This window comes from Salvelinus fontinalis, chromosome 3 (assembly GCF_029448725.1).
Source record: "Salvelinus fontinalis isolate EN_2023a chromosome 3, ASM2944872v1, whole genome shotgun sequence".
Lineage (NCBI taxonomy): Eukaryota > Metazoa > Chordata > Actinopteri > Salmoniformes > Salmonidae > Salvelinus > Salvelinus fontinalis.
The window spans coordinates 52,696,967-52,723,524 of NC_074667.1; the positions used below are offsets into that span (position 1 = coordinate 52,696,967).

The window sequence follows — 26,558 nt, forward strand, 5'->3', positions numbered from 1 at the left end:
GAGTAAAAGTAAAGATGCCTTAATAGAAAATGACTCAAAAGTGAAAGTCACCCAGTAAAATCCTACTTGAGTAAAAGTATTTGGTTTTAAATATACTCACGTATTAAATGTAAATGTAATAGCTAAAATATACTTAAGTATCAAAATTAAAAGTATAAATCATTTCAAATATTATAAACTCAGCAAAAAAAGAAACTTCCTCTCTGTCAACTGTGTTTATTTTCAGCAAACTGTAAATATTTGTATGACCATAACAAGATTCAACAACTGAGACAGAAACTGAACAAGTTCCACAGACATGTGACTAACAGAAATGGAGTAATGTGTCCCTGAACAAAGGGGGGGGGGGGTCAAAATCAAAAGTAAGTATATCTGGAGGCCACCAACTGCATTAAGTACTGCAGTGCATCTTCTCATGGACTGAACCAGATTTGCCAGTTCTTACTGTGAGATGTAACCCAACTCTTCCACCAAGGCACCTGCAAGTTTCTGGACATTTCTAAAGTGAATGGCCCTAGCCCTCACCCTCCGATCCAACAGGTCCCAGACGTGCTCAATAGGATTGAGATCCGGGCTCTTTGCTGGCCATGGCAGAACACTGACATTCCTGTCTTGTGGGAAATCACCACATGAGGGAGGAGGATGTCTTCAATGTAACGCACAGTGTTGAGATTGCCTGCAATGACAACAAGCTCAGTCCGATGATGCTGTGACACACCGCCGCAGATCATGACGGACCCTCCACCTCCAAATCGATCCCGCTCCAGAGTACAGGCCTTGGTGTAATGCTCATTCCTTCGGTGATAAACGCGAATCCGACCATCACCCCTGGTGGGACAAAACTGCGTCTCGTCAGTGAAGAGCACTTTTTGCCAGTCCTGTCTGGTCCAGCGGCAGTGGGTTTGTGCTCATAGGCGATGTTGCTGGTGATGTCTGGTGAGGACTTGCCTTACAACAGGCCTACAAGCCCTCAGCCCAGCCTCTCCTAGCCTATTGCGGACAGTCTGATCACTGATGGAGGGATTGTGCGTTCCTGGTGTAACTCGGGCAGTTGTTGTTGCCATCCTGTACCTGTGCCGCAGGTGTGATGTTCGGATGTACCGATCCTGTGCAGGTGTTGTTACTCGTGGTCTTCCACTGCGAGGATGATCAGCTGTCCGTCCCGTCTCCCTGTAGCGCTGTCTTAGGCATCTCACAGTACGGACATTGCAATTTATTACCCTGGCCACATCTGCAGTCCTCATGCCTCCTTGCAGCATGCCTAAGGCACGTTCACGCAGATGAGCAGGAACCTTGAGCATCTTTCTTTAGGTGTTTTTCAGAGTCAGTAGAAAGGCCTCTTTAGTGTTCTAAGTTTTCATAACTGTGACCTTAATTGCCTACCGTCTAAGCTGTTAGTGTCTTAACGACCGTTCCACAGATGCATGTTCATTAATTGTTTATGGTTAATTGAACAAGCATGGGAAACAGTGTTTAAACCCTTTACAATGAAGATCTGTGAAGTTATTTGGATTTTTACGAATTATCTTTAAAAGACAGGGTCCTGAAAAGGGGACGTTTATTTTTTTGCTGAGTTTATATAAGCAGACCAGACGGCACCATTTTCTTGTTTTGTTTAATTTATGGATATCCAACACTCGGATGTTCAACATAATTTACAAACGAAGCATGTGTTTAGTGAGTCCGCCAGATTAGAGGCCGTAGGGATGACAGGGATGTTCTCTTGATTAGTGTGTGAATTAGTCCACTTTCCTGCATGCTAAGCATTCGAAAAGTAATGAGTACTTTTGGGTGTCAGGGTAAATGTATGGAGTAAAAAGTAAATTAATTTTTTCTTTAGGAATGTAGTGAAGTAAAAGTAAAATTGTCAGAAATATATATACCAAAGTACAGATACCCCCCCCCCCCCCAAAAAAATACTTTGAAGTACTACTTAAGTACTTTACTCCACTGTTCATTTGTGCCACAAGTCTAACAAATGTTCCTAGGGATTAGTGATTTAATATTAGGATAAATAATACATGTGTTATGTAATGTGTAGGTGTTCATGTCTGAATACAACACATTGTGAGAATTTTGTCTGTAGGCTATCATAGGACAACTGACATCAGTAACTATTTAACCACATACAAGAGACAGATTTTTTTTACCCCCTCTTTGGTAAGATTTTATTGTAATTTGTTTTTTTATTGTTTTTATTTCGTTACTTTCAACAATTGCACATGGACTACTCATTCATATATTTATGTTAAATCAAAAACAGTTTTTTTTCTTTGTGAATAAATACATAGGAAATACATTTTTGAAGTCAAGTGGCAAGCTTCATCAATTTCACTGTCATTTTATGCACTTGGCAGATGCTACCCTGTATTACTAGTGCGCGCCAAGAGGAGGGGCGTGCGTTCCCTCATTTTAGGAGTACTGCATGTAGTCTATGGTTCAACTTGTGCATGGAATTAAGAACTGTTTACATTTTTTAATATACTTTTTTGAATAGGGTAGGCTATATTATTTGGGAAAATTCAGGCTCATGTAATGCTGTATTAGAATCAATAGGCTTATCGGTGGAGTGAAAAAGTAGGTTTACATGTTCAAGTCCGCGCGCCGTCAAGAGTTTGGCAATGCAGTCAGAGACAAATGAGAGATTCGTGATCTATTTTCATTAGCTCAAACAGGTAAGTAGCGAAACGCTATGGTGTCGTAAAATGCTTTATATAATGTGAGATGAGTTTCCTCGTTCTCCCTCCTCACCCAACTATACTGTGATTTAGACATCGAATGTATTCAACTTGGATTCAGAAGAAGGTCATATTCACACTGATATGATTTAATAATCTGAAATATAATCTACGATTTTCTATGATAGATTCCCAGTAACTTGTCTACGTTGGGTGTTTCAAACCTCCCACTGGGCACAGACGTCAATTAAACGTCTATTCCGCGTTGGTTAAATTTCATTTAGTTGAAATTACGTGGAAACAACGTTGATTCAACCAGTGACTGTGTGTCAAGTGTGTTTCTACTCCACTTGAAGGACAACATTATTTCTGTCTATATTGTTTTTGTCAGTCTTAGAACTAGGTTGAGATATGCTGAAATAAATAAAAAATATATAATAGTGTATTGACTACTACTGTATGTATTAACCTGGTTTTATGGAGGAATTGTGTACCTTAACTGTTCCATGATGATATACACATGGCATTTCCTGCTAGTCAGATAAACTCTTATTGCATGTTTAACAGGGCAGCTGTGAGAATTATAAACCTATTAATCACATCTCAGTTTAGTTGGATAGCTAATACATTAGTGCTATTGGAGATGTTCCCAGGCGGACTCATGGCTCAGACGGTTGACCAAGCTGCATAGACAAAGTAGTGTACTCCACTGTATTCATTGATACATAGCCTATTGTAATGCTCTATTCTCCTAATGACATTTGTAGAAAGCACCTGAAAAGGCTAAGGTAATGCTATTTGTGACTTTTCAATTACCTAAACCAGATTACAATGCATCACATGCCTACCTAAAAATGGCAATGAATGGAAACTCAATTTCAAACCTTTGGTTTATTAACCATGAGCATGCAGAAGGTCAATCAGTCCTATTAATATGTATACCCATGTCCCTTCTGGTTTTAAACACTAAACCTCAGTTGGTTTGACATGAAGTTGCAGGTGTTAAAATGTAACATGTACACCAGTGCAATTCTATGAATTATTGATGTTGTATATAGACTCAACATTTTATATTTCCAATTTTCAATCAAGTCTAAAGGCAAATTATTATAGGTATTTTTACTGTATCATGAAGATTATTATATACCGGTAGTTAACCTCATTATAATTATTCTGTTGTTGAAATTGCACAACATGTTTTTGAGAAGCTCCCAGATTCATGTGGGACTTAGAAGGCACGTATTGTATGACCATCAGTCCGTGTGCATCTTTTTCCCAGAAAGGCACGTAGTGGTTGTGACAGGAATGCAAAGTAGAGAGGCCCAGGTCCCTGAGTGCTACATTGCTATGATGTGTCCAGTTAAACATCAACCCAGGGGATCAGGCTCAATTAAAATGCAGAATGTCCAGGGGACATGGGAGTGCTTTGGTCAACTTCAGTCCTAGCTGTAATTACATTGTTCAGTATTGATTAGCAATTATGTATTTCAACCCATTCATCATTTGAATGTAAAGACCTCTAGGGAAATTAAAACCTCCAGGGAGATTACTATTCTCTTGAATTAGAAGAAGTCTGGATTATTGAACTGTATTGAGCTAGAAAGACAGAGGGTTTGAATTACTATAACCTTTGTATGAGAACATGGAACAAATTGGGATAGATGCTTTTTGACACTACTGGGGCTTTTACATTATTAGGTTGTGAGGTTAGAGGACAGAGCATGACATTTTTAGGCACTTTATGAAATACTTCAGATTGTTAATTAAGAAAAGGTTTCACAGACACATACTGTGTAATAGCAACACAACTCTCTTTGGCTACCGGTGTCTAAACATTTCCTATTAGGCTGTTATTTACTATGATTCAGCAGAAGCTTTTGGCTCTTTATCACCACACGTCTCTTCATCACTGTCTCTCTCATATTTGGCTTGGTCAGAAAGTACTCAGCTCTTTGTTTTTTTAGATAAAATCACATTATGTTTACAGTTTAGGAGTCATATTGACTGCAATCTTGTGGACTGTCTGGGCGTCCTACTTTAATAATTCATAATTTTTCGTCTCCTCAGAGATCTGCAGCTGGTCTCAATAAGGATGACATTGTCCAACCATCAGACCTGGAGGTAACCCAAAGACATCAGTGCTCCCTTCTCTCTGTGTCCCAGATTGGAGATGGTCCACTGGGCCACCCAGTGGTTGACATGTGTCTGGCTCCAGACTGTCCTGGCTTCCGCGTTGGACACCTGTCCCTCCACAGCCCCTAGCCCTGTCAACTTCTCTGTGGCCTACACCATGCCCTTCTTCCAAACAAAAAGCCCCATCCAAAACATAGTGACCAACTCAATGTACCAGGAAGTATATGTTGCATCTCAGAATGTGGTCGAAGCTGTGAACATGAGTTTGGAGAAGGTGTGGGAGCTTCCTACAGGCCCTGTGGGCAGCCCTGAGTGTAAGATTTGCAATTTGTGTGATGTTGACAAGGATCCCAACTTCCTAGAGAACACTGACAATGAGGTATTGTTGTTGGATACGTTCTTTATGTATTTATATTCTTGTGGGAGTTCTCAATATGGTGTGTGCCATTTCCACCAACTTAAGACAGATGGACAAGCACCCAATAAGAATTCTTCAAAATGTTTATTCAGAAAAGAATCTAACTCTGCTGCCTATTGCCCTGACTGCCTTGCCAGCCCGCTGGGAACCAAAGTCACCATGGTGGAGGAGGGCCAGACTGTATACTTTTTTGTGGCTGCCACTGTCAACGACAGTGTTACACAGAGATATGGCAGGAAGTCCATATCAGTGCGCCGACCATTGGCAACAGAAGATGGGTTCTACAGCGACGTCCGGGGACTGACTGTTCTGCCTAGCCTGCGCCGGACCTACAACATTGAGTATGTCTACAGCTTCTTCACCCAGGAGTTTGTCTACTTCCTGTCTGTCCAGAGAGAGAGCCCTGACCAGGAGTTCTCCCCGTTTCAGACTCGGCTGGGCCGCCTGCCGAGGAGCGAGTGGGAGATGAGAAGGTACCGGGAGGTGGTTCTGGAGTGCCGTTTCGAACCCAAGCGGAGGAGGAGGAACCCGGTGAGCGGGAGCGAGGCCTTTAAGGATGTGGTTTACAATGTGGTGCAGGCAGCCCACTTTGGAAAGGCAGGCAGGGAGCTGGCAGATGAACTAGGGGCAGAGGAAGAGGATGACATCCTGTATGGAGTGTTCGCTGTCACAGATGACAACGGGGTCACAGAGCACGACTCAGCCCTCTGTGCCTTTCCCATGGACAACGTGAACAAGGCTATCGATGACGGGGTGGATGACTGCTGTAAGTCCGGCCCAGAGCAGCTGTCCCGGGGACTGTGCCACTTCCAGGCCTGCGAGAGCTGTCCTCATGAGGTGAGTTCACCAGCTCACCCACTCAACACTCACACAGGTTTCTCCAGAGAGGTGATGATAAATTGTATTATATACTGTATGTATACTCCGTCTGTGCAGTATGTCTCCACAATGCATATATAGCATGTAGTCTTTCGCTTACAGGCTTACTGCACTCTAATATTTGTGACAGACTGAGTAAACGTTAGTTAATTTGGCTGCTTGAGCAGTACAGAGAGGAAGCCCAGATGTGTGCTGTCGTGGTAATTTCCTGTATTACTACGTGATGAGAGAGCAAACCACACACAAGTCAGAGTTATATTATAAAGTCCATCTTTAATTATATGAGCTTCACCATAGCCCTTTTGACTTTCAGATCAATTCAGTGTCTATAAATTAATTCTCTGAGAGTCCCTACAAAACAATTCTTAGTATCATTTATAGCCAAGACACACCCCTCTCAACTCACATGACGAAACACAGATCTTAGGAACAGTTCACAAAGAACCTTTTACTTGAAAGAGGAGTATCCCATAATTTATAGCATTAGCTATAAATTATCGTTCAGTTTGGTCTCTTTAACCGAGGTTCTAATCTCGTTCTTGGTACTCCTTAGGACCAAAACATTACCTCATCCAATGGCATAAATCAATTGTCAATTCTAGATACTCCCATCTCAAATACACCCCCTCCTGGACAAGCTCAGAAAGGGGAGTAATTCTCTAGGTCATATACCATGAAAGATAAGTTCAACAGTATGAGAGGGGTAATACAATGATTCCAGACACTTCCATACTCCTCCCCCCAATGGGAAAAGAAGGGAGTGACTAGCGTACAGACATAGTGGAGCCCTTCTCTCTTTCTGATATTCTGCATAGTTATGTTACCTAACTCATTCTGATTCAGCTACGACAGTGCGTACATGCCTGGCTGGACTGGTAAAATGGAGACTTGGATGTCTGTGAAGTCAGTGAGAGTGGGTGATCCACTGATTTACAGTGGGTGATCCAAGTTTTACAAAAGTGTGAAACAGTGTGAAGGATAATGAGTGCACCAGGAGACAAATGGGAGCTGTCTGGAGGACTGAAACATTCTGTACTACTCTTATGGCAGGAATCCAGATTATTTTAATGGCTCTCATTCCTGTGTAGATGAAGATATAAGATCATTTGTATATTCTACAGTACATTCGGAAGGTATTCAGACCCCTTGACCTTTTCCACATTTTGTTACGTTACTTCCTTATTCTACGAAAACAGGTTTTTATAAATTTTTGCAAATTTATAATAAAAAATAAATAAATACCTTACATACAGTACCAGTCAAAAGTTTGGACACACCTACTCATTCAAGGGTTTTTCTTTATTCTTACTATTTTCTACATTGTATAATACTAGTGAAAACGTGAAAACTATGAAATAACACAAATTGCATCATGTAGTAACCAAAAAAGTATTAAACAAATCAAAATATATTTTATATTTGAGATTCTTCAAGGTAGCCACCCTTTGCCTTGATGACAGCTTTGCCCAGATGACACATCCATAAAGCTTAATCAAAATTCTTCTGTTGTCAGCTAATATTTTGTCTATTCAACTTAGTGAATAGCATTGGTGTTTAGTATGAGGTTTTCAGCATGAAATATCCTTTATATATTTTTTCCACTATTTTATTTATTTTACAATGTCAATATGTATTTTTTGTCAATGTTCTGGCATCAAACCAGTGGCAGTTGTGATTTTTTTGTTTTCTTAATAATGTCATCTATGATTAGATGTTTTTTTTCATTAAAAAGGCAATTTTCTCTTGAACCATATGGCCTATCTATTAGAAACTCAGGGACAATATGGACACTGATATAAAAAATGAATAGTATATATGAATATATATATATTTTAAGTTATTCAAGTAAAATTTACAAAGTTTACCATAGATTGCTATAGATTTTCTATTCATTACCAAAATACCTGAAGATTCCGGTAACTTTGGTAAACTACCGGTAGCTTTGCAACCATACTTCTGACTCCTTGACTCCTCTAGGGAGCAATCAATTTGTCCGGAAGCTCTTTTTTAGGATGTAAAACTGTTTTATGGAAAAAGGACACACCATTATTCCAACACAAGAAAACAGCTGAAAAGGAACAGGATTTTGGACAGAGGCCAATGTATTTGGGAGTTAGTTAGCTTTTAAACTTGTTTCCAGATATGTGTCTTTGAATAAATCTCTCATGGCACATGTACTTTAACAGTGCCTTTGGCAATGTTCTATTGTCAGTCAAATGAATTTTATGCCTCATTAATCTGGAAATTAAACAACATTTTTGTTGTTAATTGTATTTGTGTAAGACCAAGAATATCAGCAAATAGGCCTAGCTGAAAACATGCCAATGAGTGTCACTATGACATCTCATTTGACTCTGCAAACATTCCCAGACCTCTACAGATCTCTGGTTCTGACATTCTTTTGTTAAATTGGGTAAAATACAATGTTTTGTGCAGTAGCGGTGCATGGGTAAAATTACTGACGAAGCCAAGCCAGGGAAAAAAGCCATATTACAACCTATGTGTTGTGATAATTGCGTTGTTAGTTCATATCCCTTGTTATCGTGATATATAGGCGTACGGCCGAGACAATAAGAAGACACAGTGGCAGAATAAATTCAACCACACCTTTGTTTCATCACAAAACCGGAGAGCAACATCTGCCTGGTGAAGTCCACAAAACAAAAAGTTACATGACCTACTACAGCATGGTCAAGCAAGTTAATGTTTCCAACATTTTCAGACTACTAAAAAATGATTGATTTAGAACCACAGATAGTTACTGCAAGTTGCAAAGAAAACAGGAGCTGCCTCCACTATTCCAGCAGCATTTCAACATCAATATTTCAACATCATCAATCACCTATGTTTAGTCTAATACAGTGACAACTAAGATACCAAAAAACGATTTTGTCCAATCAAATTAAGCTAAATATGATATGGCTGTCCATGGTACTGATTTATGTGTGTGTGTGTGTGTGTGTTTATTTATTTTTTTATTTTTTTATTTAACCTTTATTTAACCAGGTAGGCAAATTGAGAACACGTTCTCATTTACAATTGCGACCTGGCCAAGATAAAGCAAAGCAGTTCGACACATACAACAACACATAGTTACACATGGAGTAAAAACAAACATATAGTCAATAATACAGTGAAAAAAAAAATAAGTCTATATACAATGTGAGCAAGTGAGGTGAGATAAGGGAGGTGAAGGCAAACAGATATATGTATAAATAAATAAAAATATAAAAAGGCCATGGAGGCGAAGTGAGTACAACACAGCAAGTAAAATAAAAAAAATAAAAAACACTGGAATGGTTGGTTTGCATTGGAAGAAAGTGCAAAGTAGAGACAGAAATAATGGGGTGCAAAGGAGCAAAATAAATAAATAAATAAATACAGTAGGTAAAGAGGTAGTTGTTTGGGCTAAATTGTAGATGGGTTATGTACAGGTGCAGTAATCTATGAGCTGCTCTGACAGTGTGTGTGCGTGCGTGCGTGCGTGCGTGCGTGCGTGCAAGTAGAAAAAAACATGTTGACTCACCCTGAAACGCCAATGCCATCATCCTCTCTTTCATGACTCTGTCCTAGAGTACACACTTTTAGTTTTTGTTGTCCTAGGTTACCTGGTTAAAATGCTTGCTCGTTAGTCTAACTTTCTTTGATGGGCAACGATGCGCCAGGCCAGCTAGTTTAACATTAGCCTACTACCTCTAGCTACATATTGAACTTCCATCCTCTCAGGCCAGGGAAACAATATATGAATTTATGGATAGATCAGAATCGGCATTATAATAGTTTGCCAGTACGGAGAATTAAGTTAAACCACCAGTCCAAATCCCTATCTCGATCCATGGGTAATTTAGGAAAGGGACGATTTTAGCTAGCTAGTTAGCCACCGGAGGACAACGACACAACGAGATGCAATAATACATTTTTTTCTGTAAATTACGTTTGGCTTGTGATTGGTTTGAAGCCAAATCCAAACTGGCTTCCCTTGACACTTTTTTTTGGTGCGCCAGGATCATTCACAGTTGCGCTCACTCGGTTTAGCTCAGCGTTGATTGTCTATTATTATTATTATTTTATCAAGGGAAGCGAAATGCTTGCTGGCTTCCCTTGCATTCAATGCTACGGGCGTCATACTCTTTTTGACCAGACGGCATCAGATAGAGGGCGTACACATACTGAGACAGAGGGTTGCTGTTTCGCTCAATCGGATGCTTTTCCGGTGAGAGACATTCAGCCTCCTGCAAACTGAAGGAAGCCTGGCCATGAACTTCCTTGAATGTGGAATGTTCCTGTAAGGCCGTTGGAGAGTTTGACTTTTAGCCACATTATGTGCATCAGATAACTATTGCCTTAATTTAGAGGTTCCAATGATATTGAAGATGGATGACAGCTTGAAATCTTGGCCAGATTCATAAGCGAAGTATTATGCTAAATTAAGAACTTGCCAACGAACTCCTGTGCTCACGGAACATTGATATATAATTGAAATATTATGGCCCAGGATTAGGGAATTAAAAAACATAGTTTTGATGTTAATCCAAGTGTCATGAAACTTGTGGGAGGAAAAATGGATGTGGTAGATTTCAGGTAGATTTGACCTGGAGATTATGGAATGATGTCAGACATCGTTAGCTGAATGCTAAGAGAAGCCCAAGACCTAACATGTTGTTTGTGTAGTTTTCTCCACTATTAGTCACACTTGACATTAAATGGGTGGATGAACGATAATCCTTCATTAGATTCTCATTCTGCAAAACTGCAATTCCAGGTGAAGGCAACTGAGGCCACCTCTACCATGTTTTACAGTACTTTTCTGTTCCTGTGTGTTTTCACAATTCAGGGCAGCAGTGGCCTGCCAGCTGGAATTGACAGAAATCTGAAATCCTGTCCCCTCCCTCTCCAACAGTAGCTCATAGCTGATACCAATAACCCTGCTTCTCACAAGAACAACTACACTTCCTTCTAGTGTCATTATCTGTTGTGTAGTAGGCATTATTGAAGTGGATATATTTTCTTATGTGGTCAGATGACTTGAAAACAGAGCTCTTTGGCCACACATACCAGTGGTGGGTTTGGTGTCGAAAAACAGATGCATATGCAGAAAATATCCTCATACCTACTGCAAAATATGGTGTTTTGGGACTATTTTGCTTTCACTGGTCCTGGGGGCCTTGTTAAGGTCAATTGCATCATGAACTTTTCCAAGTACCAGGACATTTTTGTCAAAAACCTAGTTATCTCTGCCAGGAGGCTGAAACTTGGCCACAAGTGGATCTTCCAGTAAGAAAAATAACCCCAAACACACAACAAAATCTACAAAGGAATGGTAAATTGACCAAAAATCAACATTTTGCAATGGCCATCTCAGTCTCCGGACTTGAACCCCATTGAAAACCTGTAGTTTGAATTGAAGAGGGTAGTCCTTAATCGCACACTAAGGATATCAAGGATCTGGAAAGATGGAGGAATGGTCTCTCTATATGGAGGAAGGTCTAGGATCCCTCCCAATGTGTTCTCCAATCTCACAAAACATTTGAGAAAAATGCTGTGTCACTATCCTCGCAAGCGGAGGTTATTAGTTAAACAAAACCTCTGACCAATTGTATTAAAATGTAAATAATTAAAATAATACAATTTATAAAAATGTTTGCTCATCTTTATCAAGGGTGCCAATAATTTGGGACCCGACTGTATAATTTGAAGTCTGTTTCCGTGTACTATTACTGGCCCATGGCATTGAGTGCTTACTGTTGTCTGGTCTTTGCCACACTGTCTGCCCGCTACCTCCAGCACACACAGATGTTATGAAACCATGGAAATAAACCCACCTTAACCAATCTTTTCCTAGTACAGTATTGTGGGAGAAAACACCCTTTTTTATAAGTTCCCGAGACAGTCAGAAAAAACACTCTGATCATACAACATATTCACTTTTGTGTCAGTAGTACAGATACTGTTTCCCAAACACCACAAGCAGTTCTGTTGAACTAATGAGCATATACTGTTCCTTGGCTATATCCTTCTTCTTCTAGTTTTTGATTCAACTGCCTTTTTGGAGAATTCCTAATTTGCACAACAGCTTGTGTGCATTTTCTTGACTGTTGTAACTTGAAATCTGAGACAATGATTGCTTCTTTATCATGTTATTTGTACCTCTTTAGATGGATCGAATAATAGGTTTAATTGTACCACGTCAGAGTGATCAGCAGAATATATTAGCACTATGAATCACTGTGGCCTCTGAGGCCAGACACCATTGTGGTTTTCTGGTCCCATGAGGAAGGTGGGCAGAATGAGTCAATAATGATGCACAGACTACAACTGACATAATAATAGCATCAGAACTGTGGAGCAACTCACTGGTCTGCGTGTTCTCAAAGTGTTCCCTTCTAAAGCGTTACAACTTTTTCTTCCTTGTTCACTTGCCATCAGAAAAGCTGCTCATCTAGTTCCTTTTTCCTAGAACTTTCATGACACATTTGTTTACAAAACAACAGCAGTAGGCTGTAGTGCCTCAAGGCCTGTCATGTACCCTTATATACTGCCCTACGTTTACTAAAGCACTTTAGCGAACAGGTTGGAGCTGGAGGGCTTTTGTTACGAAATGTGAACACAATTTGTACATGCATCAAGATAATACTTTTTTTGCTTTCTGTTATTTACACTCTTAGAAAAAAGTATTCCAAAAGTATTCTTTGGTTGTCCCCATAACATAACCCTTTTTGGTTCCAGGTAGAACCCTTTTTGGTTCCATGTAGAACCCTCTGTAGAAAGGGTTCTACCTGGAACCAAAAAGGGTTCTTCAAAAGGTACTTCTAAGGGGACAGCCGAAGAACCATTTAAGGTTCTAGATAACAACTTGTTTTCTAAGAGTGTTATCTAAATATTGTGTATGTACTTTTTTATGTTATTATTTGAAGAGCACAATTAGATTTATATATGCAGTCCTTCATACCCCTAAGTGTCCTCTGTTTGAAGCCCAGAAGGATTCTGATAGATTCATACTACTCATGACTTGGGCATGGTTTCCTGACCAGGAAAAACTCTGGGCTGTTGTTATGGGCTATAACTAGGACCCCAAATGTTTGCCTGGTCTGGGCCTGTGGTCAGAAAAAACTCCCGGCCCTACTAAAAACGTACATCGTCTCCCTATCTACAATGGCCTATCTCCCTGTTACTAGAGCATGGAGAACAACGCCACCTGCAGGGACCACCCCAGCATGGTGTCTAAGCCTTATTACAGAGTGGACCTCTTCAACAAGCAGATGAATGATGTCCTGCTCACCTCACTGCTGGTCACCACCATTGAGAACAAGACCGTGGCACACATTGGCACCTCCACTGGACGGCTCCTGCAGGTATGGAGGGGGACAGAGAGCTCACAATAGTATGTGATCCTGTTCCATTTGAGCTAATGAATGAAAAATGTGAACACAGTCCGGCCCTTCTTTGATAGATTACTAACTATCTGCTCTGTCTTTTTGTCAGCTTGTTTTGAGAAGATCAAGCCCTACTATCTTTGCTAATTACACCTTGGTAGAGAACCAGAGGGTCTCCTCCATTGCTGCTGTGTACTCATCAGAATCTCTACTGTTTGTGGTTGGAGACAAGGTATGGAAAAGCCTGTTCAAAATCAGTTACAGTTAGTAAATACACTGTACACAGCAATCAAAGTGACTCTTTGATTTGATCAAAGTTAATCACATCTCTCTCTTTGGCTGGCAGGTGATCCAGGTACCTCAGAGGGGGCCAGGCTGCCAGCACTTCATGACCTGTGCAATGTGCCTGATGGCTCCTGAGTTCATGGGCTGTGGCTGGTGCTCTGGAGTGTGCTCTTGGAAGGAGGAGTGCAGTGGCCGCTGGAGGAATAAGTCTTGCCCCCCTGGTATCACCGGGGTGAGAAGAACTGGGGAGAGGGATGTGTTTGTTTAATGCAGTTTAGATTGGAGCAATTAGCTACCCACCAATACCATGGTTGTTAATGCTGGCTAGAAATGTCATTAGTCATATGCATGTTTGGTTATCATAAAGATATGTTTGAGATTGTCCATATTTACAGATTACCTGAGCATAATGTGACCATAACTTTGTATTTGTATGTTGTGATTATGCTAAGTTGTTATTGTTGGTCATATGCTGAGTCTGTTTGTTCCTGTTTGGTTTAGTTCTTTCCCAAGATGGCTCCCCCTGATGGTCAGTCAGAGCTGACTCTGTGTGGCTGGGAGTTCCAGTCTCCCCTGAGGCCTGCCATCAGCTCCAGAACCCACCTGGTCAGACTGGGACAAACAGCCTGTGCTGTGCTGCCACTGAAGAGCAACAACACACAGTAGGCTTTTTCACACTTCATTGTTCTTCTCCCCAGGCAAAGACTGACCCTGGGTTAACTTAGCCTGTGTTCCCACAAGCAGAACTAAAACCAAATGTCACTTTTCTGGAGTAGCATATTCAAATTAGGTAACAATAGAACTCTGTGATTGGCTAGCCCCGAAAAGTTGGTGCTAATCCTGCTCCAAAGCAGGGCCAGCTAGTCCTGGGCCAAGGTTGGTGCTAGCCCACTTTAGAATGTTTAAGTGTGTATACTCTCTTAGCCCAGGACTAAGTTTGAACACTCTCAGTGAGTACCACTCACAATGACAGAGATACACAGTGAATCATAATGGGCATATTGACATAAACTGAGTATACCAAACATTAGGAACACTTTCCTAATATTGAGTTGCATCCCCATTTTGCCCTAAGAACAGCCTCAATTCATTGGGGCATGGACTCTACAAGGTGTTGAAAGCGTTCCAGAGGGATGCTGGCCCATGTTGACTCCAATACTTCCCACTGTTGTGTCAAGTTGGGTGGATGTCCTTTGGGTGGTGGACCATTCTTGATACACACAGGAAACTGTTGAATCTGAAAAACCCAGCAGCATTGCAGGTCTTCACCCTTTGAATGGCACACATACATAATCCATCTCTCAATTGTCTTAAGGCTTAATCTACACTGATTGAAGTGGATTTAACAAGTGACATCAATAAGGGATCATAGTTTTCACCTCGATTCACCTGGTCAGTCTATGTCATGGAAAGAACAGCTGTTTTTAATGTTTTGTTTACTCAGTGTATACAGTAGGTTAATTATATGTAGGTAGGTTTTACTCAACTAGTAATGCAACATAGATGTTATTTCAACTGAAATGTATTCATGTCTTGTGGTGATTTCTGCTGCATCAATGTTAGTTTGACACTGACATGTTGATGAGCCTGTTCTTGTGCCGCTCCTTAGCCTGGTGTGTAAGATTCGCTCTGGGGCCATTGAGCTGTCCAAACCAGTTAACATCACTGTAGAGGTGCAAGAGGGGAAGGTGGAGGGCCGCTACTCCATCGACGGGAAAGCAGAGATGCCAGGATTTACCTTTGTGGTAATTTGAACCTACCATTGATTTAACTGCTTAGTTGTAGTTGGGTGATTCATTTTATTATGCCTCTGTTAATTATAAGATATATTATTGCATGTAACAGAAACATATTGTAAATATCAAGTGAGTTTGGAAGTATCCTTTGTTGTACATACAAAGTCACCATCACTTTTTTAGCAATACTTGATGAATGGCCTTATGATTAAATTGGTGACATTTTGCTCCCTCTGGCAGATTCCCAACATCACAGAGATCCAGCCCAACTACGGGCCTCGTGTTGGGGGAACTTTGATCACTGTGACTGGGCCTCACCTGGATGCTGGGAAGACCAGAAGGGTCACTCTGAATGGAGAGCCCTGCCCAATCACCAGGTGGGCAGATGCAGTTACTGGTTATGTTATTATGTCTCTCTTGTGATGTTTTCACCCAAAGTCTGTTTTCTCTAACCTGGACTTCTAAAATACCTGACTGTACACTCTTAGAAAAAAAAGTTCCAAAATTGTTTTTCCACTGTTCCCATAGGATAATCCTTTTTGGTTCCAGATAGAACCTTTTTTGGTTTCAGGTAGAACTCTTTTGCGTTCCATGTAGAGCCCTCTGTGGAAAGCGTTCTACATGGAACCCAAAAGGATTCTACCTGGAACCAAAAATGGTTCTTCAAAGGGTTCTCCTATGGGGACAGCTGAAAAACCCTTTTAGGTTCTAGATAGCACCTTTCTTCTAAGAGTTTGACATAATTCACTGTCTACTATTTACCTGTGAGAGCCGCATGCTTGTCCCAGCATTTGTTTATACAGTAATGTCAGTATTGGAAACTGATTTCGATCTGACTGTGCTCAGACTACTTATTATTTAAAAAAATTTTACCTTTAAACCTTTCAATTACAGGGAGTGAATGAAAAACTAGTTGTTTTGATGACTAACTCATTGTGTTGGAAATATATATAGATATTTTTTTTCAAATATTCTACCAGTATATCTTTTAAGTTGTCTGTTAAACTTTTTAATGTGTCAGATGTGAAAGCCAAATGTAGAGTGAGGTGAACCTACATCCTATAGTATAGCCTGTAGGAGCACTAACCCTGGACTTCCTCTACTCCACCTGTCTCCAGTGTCACAGCGCCCAGAGGGAACATGTCCTCCATCATCTGTCTGTCTCAGCCCATCTCGGAGGTGAGGGACGTCCCCCTCAGTGTGTTCATAGACAAGTCCCCCGTCCTCACCACCAAGGTCTTCTACTACAAAGAGAACCCCGAGGTCACAGCCGTCCTCCCAGACTGCAGTTTTGACAGGTAGGCCAAGCCAGTGAGGCTTCTTCACTATATGGAATGACCAGTCTCTACGATCAGTGTTACCATCTCAACCATGAGACAAGGTCAATCAGTCTAAGCCCTGCTGTTGGGTCTCTGTAGAATCTGTTATGTTATCGTCTCTCCACTCTCCAGGGGGTCAAAGATAATCATTGAGGGGAAGAACTTGGACTCTGTATACAGGACCATCATCCGCTTTAGGCCCAATGAGAGCCACCTGAAGCCTGTCACCAGAGTAAGATCTCGTTGTAAGATTATATTACCACATACTGTGTACATGATAGAGATGAAAACATGTTTATTTCTATAGTATACATAATATAATCATATTCATACAGCTATTTTTATAATTCCCTCCAGGAGTGCAAAGGCAAGTCGTTGCCCACACGGATGGAGTGCATTACCCCTGCTTTCCCCCGGGAAGAGACAGAGGAAGGGGAGCTCTCCTTTGATATGGATGGAGCTGTTGGACTGTGGAATGGAGTGTTCTCCTACCACCCCTATGGCGAGCCAATACCCTTTGAAACTGAGGGCCATGTACTTAGGCTGTATGCTGGACAAGATGAAGTGTCACTACATGTAAGTGCAACAGTGTCATAACAACAAAATGTTAATGGTGTCATGTCTATTTGACTGCAACTTACTGTCAGAAGGAGTTAAGACTATTGTTTTTATTGCTTACATACTGTTTAAACCTTTTCAAGAAGAAAAACTCAGAACTCTTTTTTTCTTCCCCTCACAGCACCAGAAACTGAATCTTGTGAGTTCCTGCATGACAATCACTATGACAGTGGGAGGAGTGGATTGTGACGCGAAGGTTCTGGACAATGAAATCACCTGCAGGATCCCTAGAAACGTAACCATCAGTGGACTGCCTGTGAAGGTAAGTTAGTAACTGGACACTATGTTGTCCATTCAACATTAGAGTATGTCAACAACTTTACATAGATTCAAGCAATAAACATCCTACTATTGGGCTCCAATTGGTTGTTTTCCCTAAATATGTGGTTAAATGAGAAAAACAAGACAGTAGTCTCTGGCAGCAGTCTTGATCTGACCCACTGTCTATCCTCCCCCAGATCTCCATCAATGGGCAGGTTCACAACGTTGGGACTGTGGTCCTGGTCAGTAACCACTACATGGTGGGCATCGTACTGGGGATACTGGGGGCCCTGGTGGCGGGGGCCGTGCTGGCCTTCGTAGTCATGAAGCACCTGAGGAAGCAGAAGAAAGGTGGGTTTCCCTGTCTGTCTGGACTTTAATCAGGCCATCTTACACAACCCCAATGACTGGTAATGAGGATGTCTTATGCAACTGGTTTCAGTAGGACCTCCACAGCCATGTAAAGTGACAGTGGTAGCTAACATTGTCTTGTTGACTTTTGATGCGGTTCCCTACTCCCTTGGTTTATGATTGAAAACTCATTTCCAGCCTCTCAGGTGGAGACCCGTTTGGCCCATAACCACAACCGCTCCGGCAGCAGTAGTGTGGAACTGTCACCTGTAGGGGACTACAGAAGAGGTGAGACTGTAATTGGCTAATATAATATTTTATGTAGGGAATCTATCAATCCATTTTGTCTCGTTCAATTTCTATTCTTAGGTTTCAACAACAGTGGTTGAAATCTACACATACTGACATAAATTAATTATCTACACATGCTGAAGGAACTCTACTGACCTTGCCCCTCACCACTCTAGTAGTCCTGCCTCAGAGGCCAAGTTCGGTTCTGGGAAGCCCAGTGGTATTCCCCAGCTCGGCCTATGCTGCAGGCAGCATGGACCCCACCCTCAACCCCCTCATGCCCCCTGAGAAGATCTCCATCTCCAGCTTTAGACCAGAGCTCCTGGAGGAGGTGAAGGACGTGCTGATCCCAGCAGACATGCTCATCGTCCAGCACCACCAGATCATTGGCAAGGGTCAGTCTCATTACAGTGTGTACAGCACACAGAGAGTGCTTTTTAATCAAATGCACATAGGCTACTACTCCCATACCACCTTGACTGATGGATAGAGGGTGTTATTATAGCATATAAATCAGCAATTTTATAGTTCATGGATCATAATAGGGACTCACACCGATGACGTGATATACAGTATGTCGTTGAATTTTGTTTCTGATGATTATAATGTTCTCTTATCTCCCCAAGGTCATTTTGGCACAGTTTACCATGGCTACTTCACAGACCATAACAACAGAGAAATCCACTGTGCTGTCAAGTCATTGAACAGTGAGCACCTCCTTCCTGATTCACAATGTTCTAGAGCTGAACCAGGTGGACTGAGTATTAGTCACCTGTACATGTGACCAGCTGGGTAAACATGGAACAACCCTGCTCATACGCAGGAAGAATTAAACATGTACACTAGGTTTAATGTGGTTTGTTTAGGGTTTTTAAGCTTTATCTGTAAATGCTGACTGTTCATAAGCAGTTTTTACGTTCATTTGTGTGTGTGTGCCCTGCATATGAGCATGCATTTGTGTGTGCGTGTGTTGTACATGTGTCGTGCATGTCTGTGTGTGTGCCATATCAGGGATAACAGATGTAGAAGAGGTAGAGCAGTTTCTGAAGGAGGGCATCTTGATGAAGGGTTTCCATCACACCAACGTTCTCTCTCTGCTGGGCATCCTGTTGCCTCAGGAGGGGCTCCCCCTGGTGGTACTACCTTATATGAAGCACGGGGACCTCCGCCACTTCATACGCTGTGAGAAAAGGGTGAGGAAGCCGGTGCCAAAACAGTAGCTACAATACTACCACCTGTTCACTTTGATCAGCATACAAGGGATCTCCTTAACACCTGAGTGATATATCTCAAAGCTTATGTGACCGACATCTTTATTGTGTGATATTGATTCTTCCTATAGAACCCCACGGTGAAAGACCTGATTGGCTTTGGGCTTCAGGTTGCCAAGGGGATGGAGTACTTAGCACATATGAAGTTTGTGCACAGAGACCTCGCAGCACGCAACTGCATGTAAGTCAGGGTTGAGCAGTCACTTCAGTTCTCTGTGACTGGGGCTAGTCACCACTTTAAACTACACATTAGTCCTGACATAAGCAAACTGGTTTTATTTTACTTAGCAATCCTACTGTACTATAGTTGCAGGCTTGCTTTCACAGATCACCAATCTGTGACCCTTATGTTTGCCCTTACTATTGTCTGTGCAGGCTGGATGAGTCGTACACAGTGAAGGTGGCAGACTTCGGCATGGCCAGGGATGTGTTCGATAAGGAGTACTACAGTGTTCAGGACCACAGGAAGGCCAAGCTACCAGTCAAGTGGATGGCCATTGAGAGCCTACAGACACAGAAATTCACTGCCAAGTCAGACGTAGTAAGTGAAGGAATTACTTTCTGATAACATAATAAGAATTAGGCAGCATTTGTGGAATTAGGACGGACAATGTTGTTACTTGATTAATTACAGTGTTACTACACAGCAATAAGAGCAACTTTATATTACACCCAAATCCTTTCTCACCATGCTAACTTTCATCATGACCTCCTATTACAGTGGTCCTTTGGGGTGTTGATATGGGAGATGTTAACCAGAGGAGCAAGCCCCTACCCAGAGGTGGACCCCTATGACATCACACATTACCTGCTGAAAGGCAGGAGACTCCCCCAACCACAGTTCTGTTCTGACCCTTTGTAAGTAGTGGTAATGATAGTCTAGATAACAGTTCATTTTGTTGGAAATACCTCATAGTAGAACTCAAAATAAAAAGAGAAGCCCTTTTCAAAGTAAACAAATTATATGTCTATAGTAAATATGGTTATACAGTAACATAGATGCTTTAAAAAATCTGAATGTTCTGGATGAATTTCCCACCTCTACAGTTGCAACAAAGAGGAACAGGAAAGTATAGGCAGTAATTAAAGGATGTTGGAAAGGTCAACCTGCAGTGTTAAACCTGTAAATGTCCACCACACACATATCCAAATATTGTCAAGCAATGTCGTCTGGGAGTTAATGATCATCAATATGCTTCACTTGAAAGATATCCTCATACGCGCCCATATGCACACACATTTACTGGTGTGAGATTACATCTGAACGTCAACATGTTTTTCCATGTGTCCTCATCCCATTATCAATGATACATCCTACAGTCTAATCTAATGTGTCCCTTCTCCCAGTGAAAAATAGGAAGTGTTGAAATACAGATTAACAATTGAGAAAACAACAGTAGAGTAGGATAACAAAACATAATGGCTGACTGTTCTGTGTGGGGAAAAAACACATCAAATATGTAAAAGCCATAAATTGTCTCCATATCGCTTTTGCTAAGTCATTTTGGTCCGTAAATTGAAATAAGTACATAGCCTGCACAATATTGTTTTATTTCAGTTAAGCAATTTGTACACTACCGTTCAAAAGTTTGGGGACTCTTAGAAAGGCCCTTGTTTTTCATGAAAACATACATGAAATGAGTTGCAAAATGAATAGGAAATATAGTCAAGACATTGACAAGGTTATACATAATTATTTTTAATTTAAATAATAATTGTGTCCTTCAAACTGTGTCCTTCAAACCATTTGCTGTAATTACAGCCTTGCAGATCTTTGGCATTCTAGTTGTCAATTTGTAGGGGGGAGGTAATCTGAAGAGATTTCACCCCATGCTTCCTGAAGCACCGCCCACAAGTTGGATTGGCTTGATGGGCATTTCTTACGGTCAAACTGCTCCCACAACAATTCAATAGGGTTGAGATCCGGTGACTGTGCTGGCCACTCCATTATAGACAGAATACAAGCTGACTGCTTCACCCCTAAATAGTTATTGCATAGTTTGAAGCTGTGCTTTGGGTCATTGTCCTGTTGGAGGAGGAAATTGGCTCCAATTAAGCGCCGTCCACAGGGTATGGCTGGCGTTGCAAAATGGAGTGATTGCCTTCCTTCTTCAAGATCCCTTTTACCCTGTACATATCTCCCACTTTACCACCACCAAAGCACCCCCAGACCATCACATTGCCTCTACCATGCTTGACAGATGGCGTCAAGCACTCCTCCAGCATCTTTTCATTTTTTCTGCATCTCACAAATGTTCTTCTTTGTGATCCAAACACCCCAAACTTAGATTAGTCCCTGAAGATACTTTTTTCCAATCTTCCTCTGCCCAGTGTCTGTGTTCTTTTGCCCATCTTAATATTTTATTTTTATTGGCCAGTCTGAGATATGGCTTTTTCTTTGCAACTCTGCCTAGGCCAGCATCCCGAAGTCGCCTCTTCACTGTTGTCGTTGAGTCTGGTGTTTTGCGGGTATTATTTAATGAAACTGCCAGTTGAGGACTTGTGAGGCGTCTGTTTCTCAAACTAGACACTCTACTTATCCTCTTGCTCAGTTGTGCACCGGGGCCTCCCACTCCTCTTTCTATTCTGGTTAGAGACATTTTGCGCTGTTCTGTGAAGGGAGTAGTACACAGCGTTGTACGAGATCTTCAGTTTCTTGGCAATTTCTCGCATGGAATAGCTTTAATTTCTCAGAACAAGAATAGACTGACAAGTTTCAGAAGAAAGGACTTTGTTTCTGGCCATTTTGAGCCTGTAATCGAACCCACAAATGCTGATGCTCCAGATTCTCAACTAGTCTAAAGAAGGCTTTATTGTTTCTTTAATCAGAACAGTTTTCAGCTCTGCTAACATAATTGCAAAAGGGTTTTCTAATGATTAATTAGCCTTTTAAAATGATAAACTTGAATTAGCTAACACATCATGCTATTGGAACACAGGAGTGATTGTTGCTGATAATGGGCCTATGTACGCCTTGTATATATTCCATAAAAAATCTGCCGTTTCCAGCTACCATAGTTATTTACAACATTAACAATGTTTACACTGTATTTCTGATCAATTTGATGTTATTTTAATGGACAACATTTTATTTATATTTTTTTAAACAAGGACATTCCAAACTTTTGAACGGTAGTGTATGACTTGTACTTCTATTGTTAGAAGAAAGCCCCATAGTAAGTGCTATATGTAACTCTCTCCAGGTATGCCATCATGCTGCAGTGCTGGGACCCAGACCCAGAGATGAGACCCAGCTTCGCAACGCTGGTGTCTGCTGTCCTGACCATCCTGTCTGGCCTTGAGGGGGAGCACTACATCAGCCTCAAGGTCACCTACGTCAATCTGGACCAGCCACGCCCCTACCCTGCCCTCACAGAGTCCGCAGACGAGTGTGATTCCTCAGACACTGAAGACACACGCTCAATGTCCTCCTGATGTCACATCAGGACAGGTACATGTAGTACAGTATGGCTTGGTGCTATGAGCACAAGGGGCTCAGTTAGAAAGTCAAACTAAAGGTCGTCGGTTATCCTGGAGAAAATGACTTGTCTTTTACTACCTAGTGTTCTAAGTGTAGGGACTTGAATGGACCTCCCCCATTCACATTATAGTATAATACCTGGCAAAGCTTTTTGTAAATAAGAATGGATGTAATGTCTATATGTTTTCTCTTAATTTTCTTGAGATGTAGTAATTATACTGTATATTTTGGATCATACTTTTACCAAACAAAATGTACCCTACTGTTTTAACAGTGATCTGTCATTATTCTGTTACTTTTATTTCATGCACAATGTGTTTTAGATAGTGTAATAAATTAACATATTTATTTGTTTATATACTCTTGTTCCTGTGAGATTTGAGTAAAATGTCTCATTTATGTAAAATTCCAATATGATAAGATATTCATTTATGTAATTTAAGTTTTAACATTTTCTACATTAGCTTCTTCCCATGTGGTTGTTTCACCCATTGTCACTCTACACTTACAGTAGATCAGAGACAACTGACACTTGTGTAAACTGTCACTGGTAAATATGCAGCTGGGATATGCAAAAAACACATTTCCAATTCACACGTGTGTAAATAAACGTGTACATATGTACACCCCCCAAATTATCTATACTTTTTAATGAGTCCATCAGGATATTATTACTGTCATTGAGAAAGGCTTCCACTAGAGGCCAGTGTTCTACTATATTTATGGACCACTGGAGAAATATGGAGAAAATTCAGCACTTCTTTAATATGTGAATCACTTTGTATGAACACCATAAAAGTAAAATAGAAATAGCTCACTGAAAAACATGTAGTAATGGTGTACATACCATATGGATAATATCCTTTCCATACTTTTAAATTGCATATCTATCTCTTTGTAAGTGCACACAGTGGTCATTAGCCAATTAGATTTGGCTGTTGTCATGAATTAATAGGAAGAACAACCATAAAACACCCATCCAATGATGAGCTGGATCTCTGTGGAAAGTAGTCACACAACAGTCCCGCTTCTTGCACACAAAAAGAGTCCAAGACAAATAAAACAAGAGGGAAATAAACATAAAGTCTATGTTTTTTCCAAGATACATAAGAACAAAAGTGAATTTCCAGATGGCGGGACATTTGATTATTTCTAAGAAAAGCGCACATTGTAAAAAATGTGCCTGGGTTCCGGGGAGGGTAACACCCAGTAGGGCAGAACCCTGGGTTTTACAGGAGAAGAAGGGGATGAAGGGGAAAACTCTGTCTCTCTCTACCGCACTGCCTGCCTGTCTGTGTGCTAATGCGGCAGCCACTGTGAAACCTGGCTTCATCACACCCAACTTAACCTGCATGCCTCCAATTTTCATCTTTATCTGACTGAGAACCTCTATCGGTTCAATGTTGGGTCTCTTATCATACCGTGATTCTTCTCTCCATGTGCAGGCAATACACATCCAATAAATATTTATACAAGTGCATTCTCATCTGAAAGTATAGTATCTATAATGTACAGTATCTATAATGATTCAACAAATTCTTTTCTCTAGGATTTTATTCAAACATCAGAGTTGTGGGACATGTTCTGTCAGCTCTTACTAGCTACAGTATACATGAAGAGAATGAATGACTGTTAACTTTCAAAAGACATAGTATCACTTACTGCAGTATGGTTATAGCATAAGCTAAATCAAAGTGTAAACACTGTCAGGAATGGAGGGTAGTCATGTAAGGAGGTGATTAGGTGCACAGGTAGACAGTACCTTTGCACTTCCACACCTAGGTGGCAGCAGCAACGGGGCCAGGCTTTATAGGTGCAGGGGTCTGGTAGGTGAGAGCAGTGAGGCTGAACAGTAGCCTCTGGAACTTGGCGGGGCCTTTCTGCTTTTGTTTGAATCTTTAGTGTCGGAAGGCCAGCAATTCATAACCTGCTTGGGTTGGCCGACTGTTGGCATCCGGACAAAGCTGTCCCTGGACCCTGGTGAGTAATCTGTTGCCTAGACACATGCATCCAACACTCTGTCTGTCGATTCTTACTTTAATGTTAAATGCACACATTAAGACAGGTTAAGTTAATTAGGACTAGAACCCTAGACATAGCGAGAGTAGACATTTCAGAAAGCTGGCTAGCTGGTTTCGTAACAATACTTCCACAGTACCGCATTTGGCCAGCTGCTGGTAAATCAGGGTTCTGGCACAAATCGTCTGGCACAAAAGCAATGTCAGAATAGAAGTCGGCAACGTAGGAGGCGTGCTGAGCGACTGAGCGTGTTGATTCAGCCATTTATCAGTAGTGTATAGGCCTCTTACAGAGCCTCGGGTTGTTGCCAGAAGATTCCGACCCTACTGTTATGCTTGTTTACACTGAGCTGCTCTGGGGTCGGAACGCAATCATGGTTAGCCATATGGAAAAGTAATACACTCCAAAATCATGGGCATTAATATGGAGTGGGTCCCCCTTTGCTGCTATAACAGCCTCCACTCTTATGTGAAGGCTTTCTACTAGATGTCGGAACATTGCTGTGGGGATTTGCTTCCATTCAGCCACAAAGGCATTAGTGAGGTCGGGCACTGATGTTGGGCAATTAGGCCTGGCTTGCAGTCGGCGTTCCAATTCATCCCAAAGGTGTTCGATGGAGTTGAGGTCAGGGCTCTGTGCAGGCCAGTCAAGTTCTTCCACACCGATCTTGACAAACCATTTCTGTATGGACCTCACTTTGTGCATGAGGGCAATGTCATGCTGAAACAGTTAAGAGCCTTCCCAAAACTGTTGCCACAAAGTTGGAAGCACAGAATTGTCTAGAATGTCATTGTAGGGTTAAGATTTCCCTTCACTAGAACTAAGTGTTCTAGCCCAAACCATGAAAAACAGCACGAGACCATTATTCTTCCTCCACCAAACTTTACAGTTGGCACTATGCCTTCGGCTGGTAGCGTTCTCCTGGCATCCGTCAAAACCAGATTCATCCGTCGGACTGCCAGATGGTAAAGCGGGATTCATCACTCCAGAGAATGCGATATTTAAGCGCTTCTACACTCGGCGGTCCCATTTTGTGAGCTTGTGGGGCCTACCACATCGTGGCTGAGCCGTTGTTGCTCCTAGATGTTTCCACTACACAATAACAGCACTTACAGTTGACTGGGGCAGCAGGGCAGAAACTAGCAAGGCAGAAATTGGATGAACTGACTTGTTGGAAAGGTGGCATCCTATGACAGTGCCACGTTGAAGTCACTGAGCTCTTCATTAAGGCCATTCTACTGCCAATGTTTGTCTATGAAGATTGCATGGCTGTGTGCTCGATTTTATACACCTGAAATAGCCACATCTAATAATTTGAAGCGGTGTCCACATACTTTTGTGCAGACAGTGCATTCGGAAACTATTCAGACCCTTCTACTTTTTCCTCATTTTGTTACGTTACAGCCTTATTCTAAAAAATACTTTAAAAAATTATAGTTCCTCAT

At 41.4% G+C, this 26,558-nt stretch overlaps 1 protein-coding gene across 1 annotated transcript; it reads left to right on the forward strand.

Annotated features, from left to right (window-relative positions):
- The first annotated feature begins 297 nt into the window (after nucleotides 1–297).
- LOC129851109 (macrophage-stimulating protein receptor-like) lies at nucleotides 298–23,732 on the forward strand. Its single transcript, XM_055917376.1, has 21 exons — nucleotides 298–2,675; nucleotides 4,746–6,066; nucleotides 13,284–13,460; nucleotides 13,591–13,713; nucleotides 13,828–13,998; nucleotides 14,268–14,428; nucleotides 15,376–15,511; nucleotides 15,743–15,879; nucleotides 16,621–16,800; nucleotides 16,954–17,053; nucleotides 17,179–17,397; nucleotides 17,561–17,701; nucleotides 17,898–18,051; nucleotides 18,250–18,339; nucleotides 18,519–18,737; nucleotides 18,969–19,049; nucleotides 19,354–19,535; nucleotides 19,685–19,794; nucleotides 19,989–20,154; nucleotides 20,335–20,471; nucleotides 22,817–23,732. The coding sequence occupies exons 2-21, from the start codon at nucleotides 4,849–4,851 to the stop codon at nucleotides 23,046–23,048; spliced, it is 4,134 nt and encodes a 1,377-aa protein (XP_055773351.1). The 5' UTR covers nucleotides 298–2,675; nucleotides 4,746–4,848; the 3' UTR covers nucleotides 23,049–23,732.
- Nucleotides 23,733–26,558: the final 2,826 nt, after the last annotated feature.

Bases quoted from the DNA above. Each gene is read 5' to 3' on its own strand.
- LOC129851109 (XM_055917376.1), top strand. From the start codon at position 4,849: ATGGTCCACTGGGCCACCCAGTGGTTGACATGTGTCTGGCTCCAGACT. The intron at 16,801-16,953 runs GTAGGCCAAGCC...TCCACTCTCCAG, and splicing joins CCAGACTGCAGTTTTGACAG to GGGGTCAAAGATAATCATTG. The intron at 17,054-17,178 runs GTAAGATCTCGT...AATTCCCTCCAG, and splicing joins ACCTGAAGCCTGTCACCAGA to GAGTGCAAAGGCAAGTCGTT.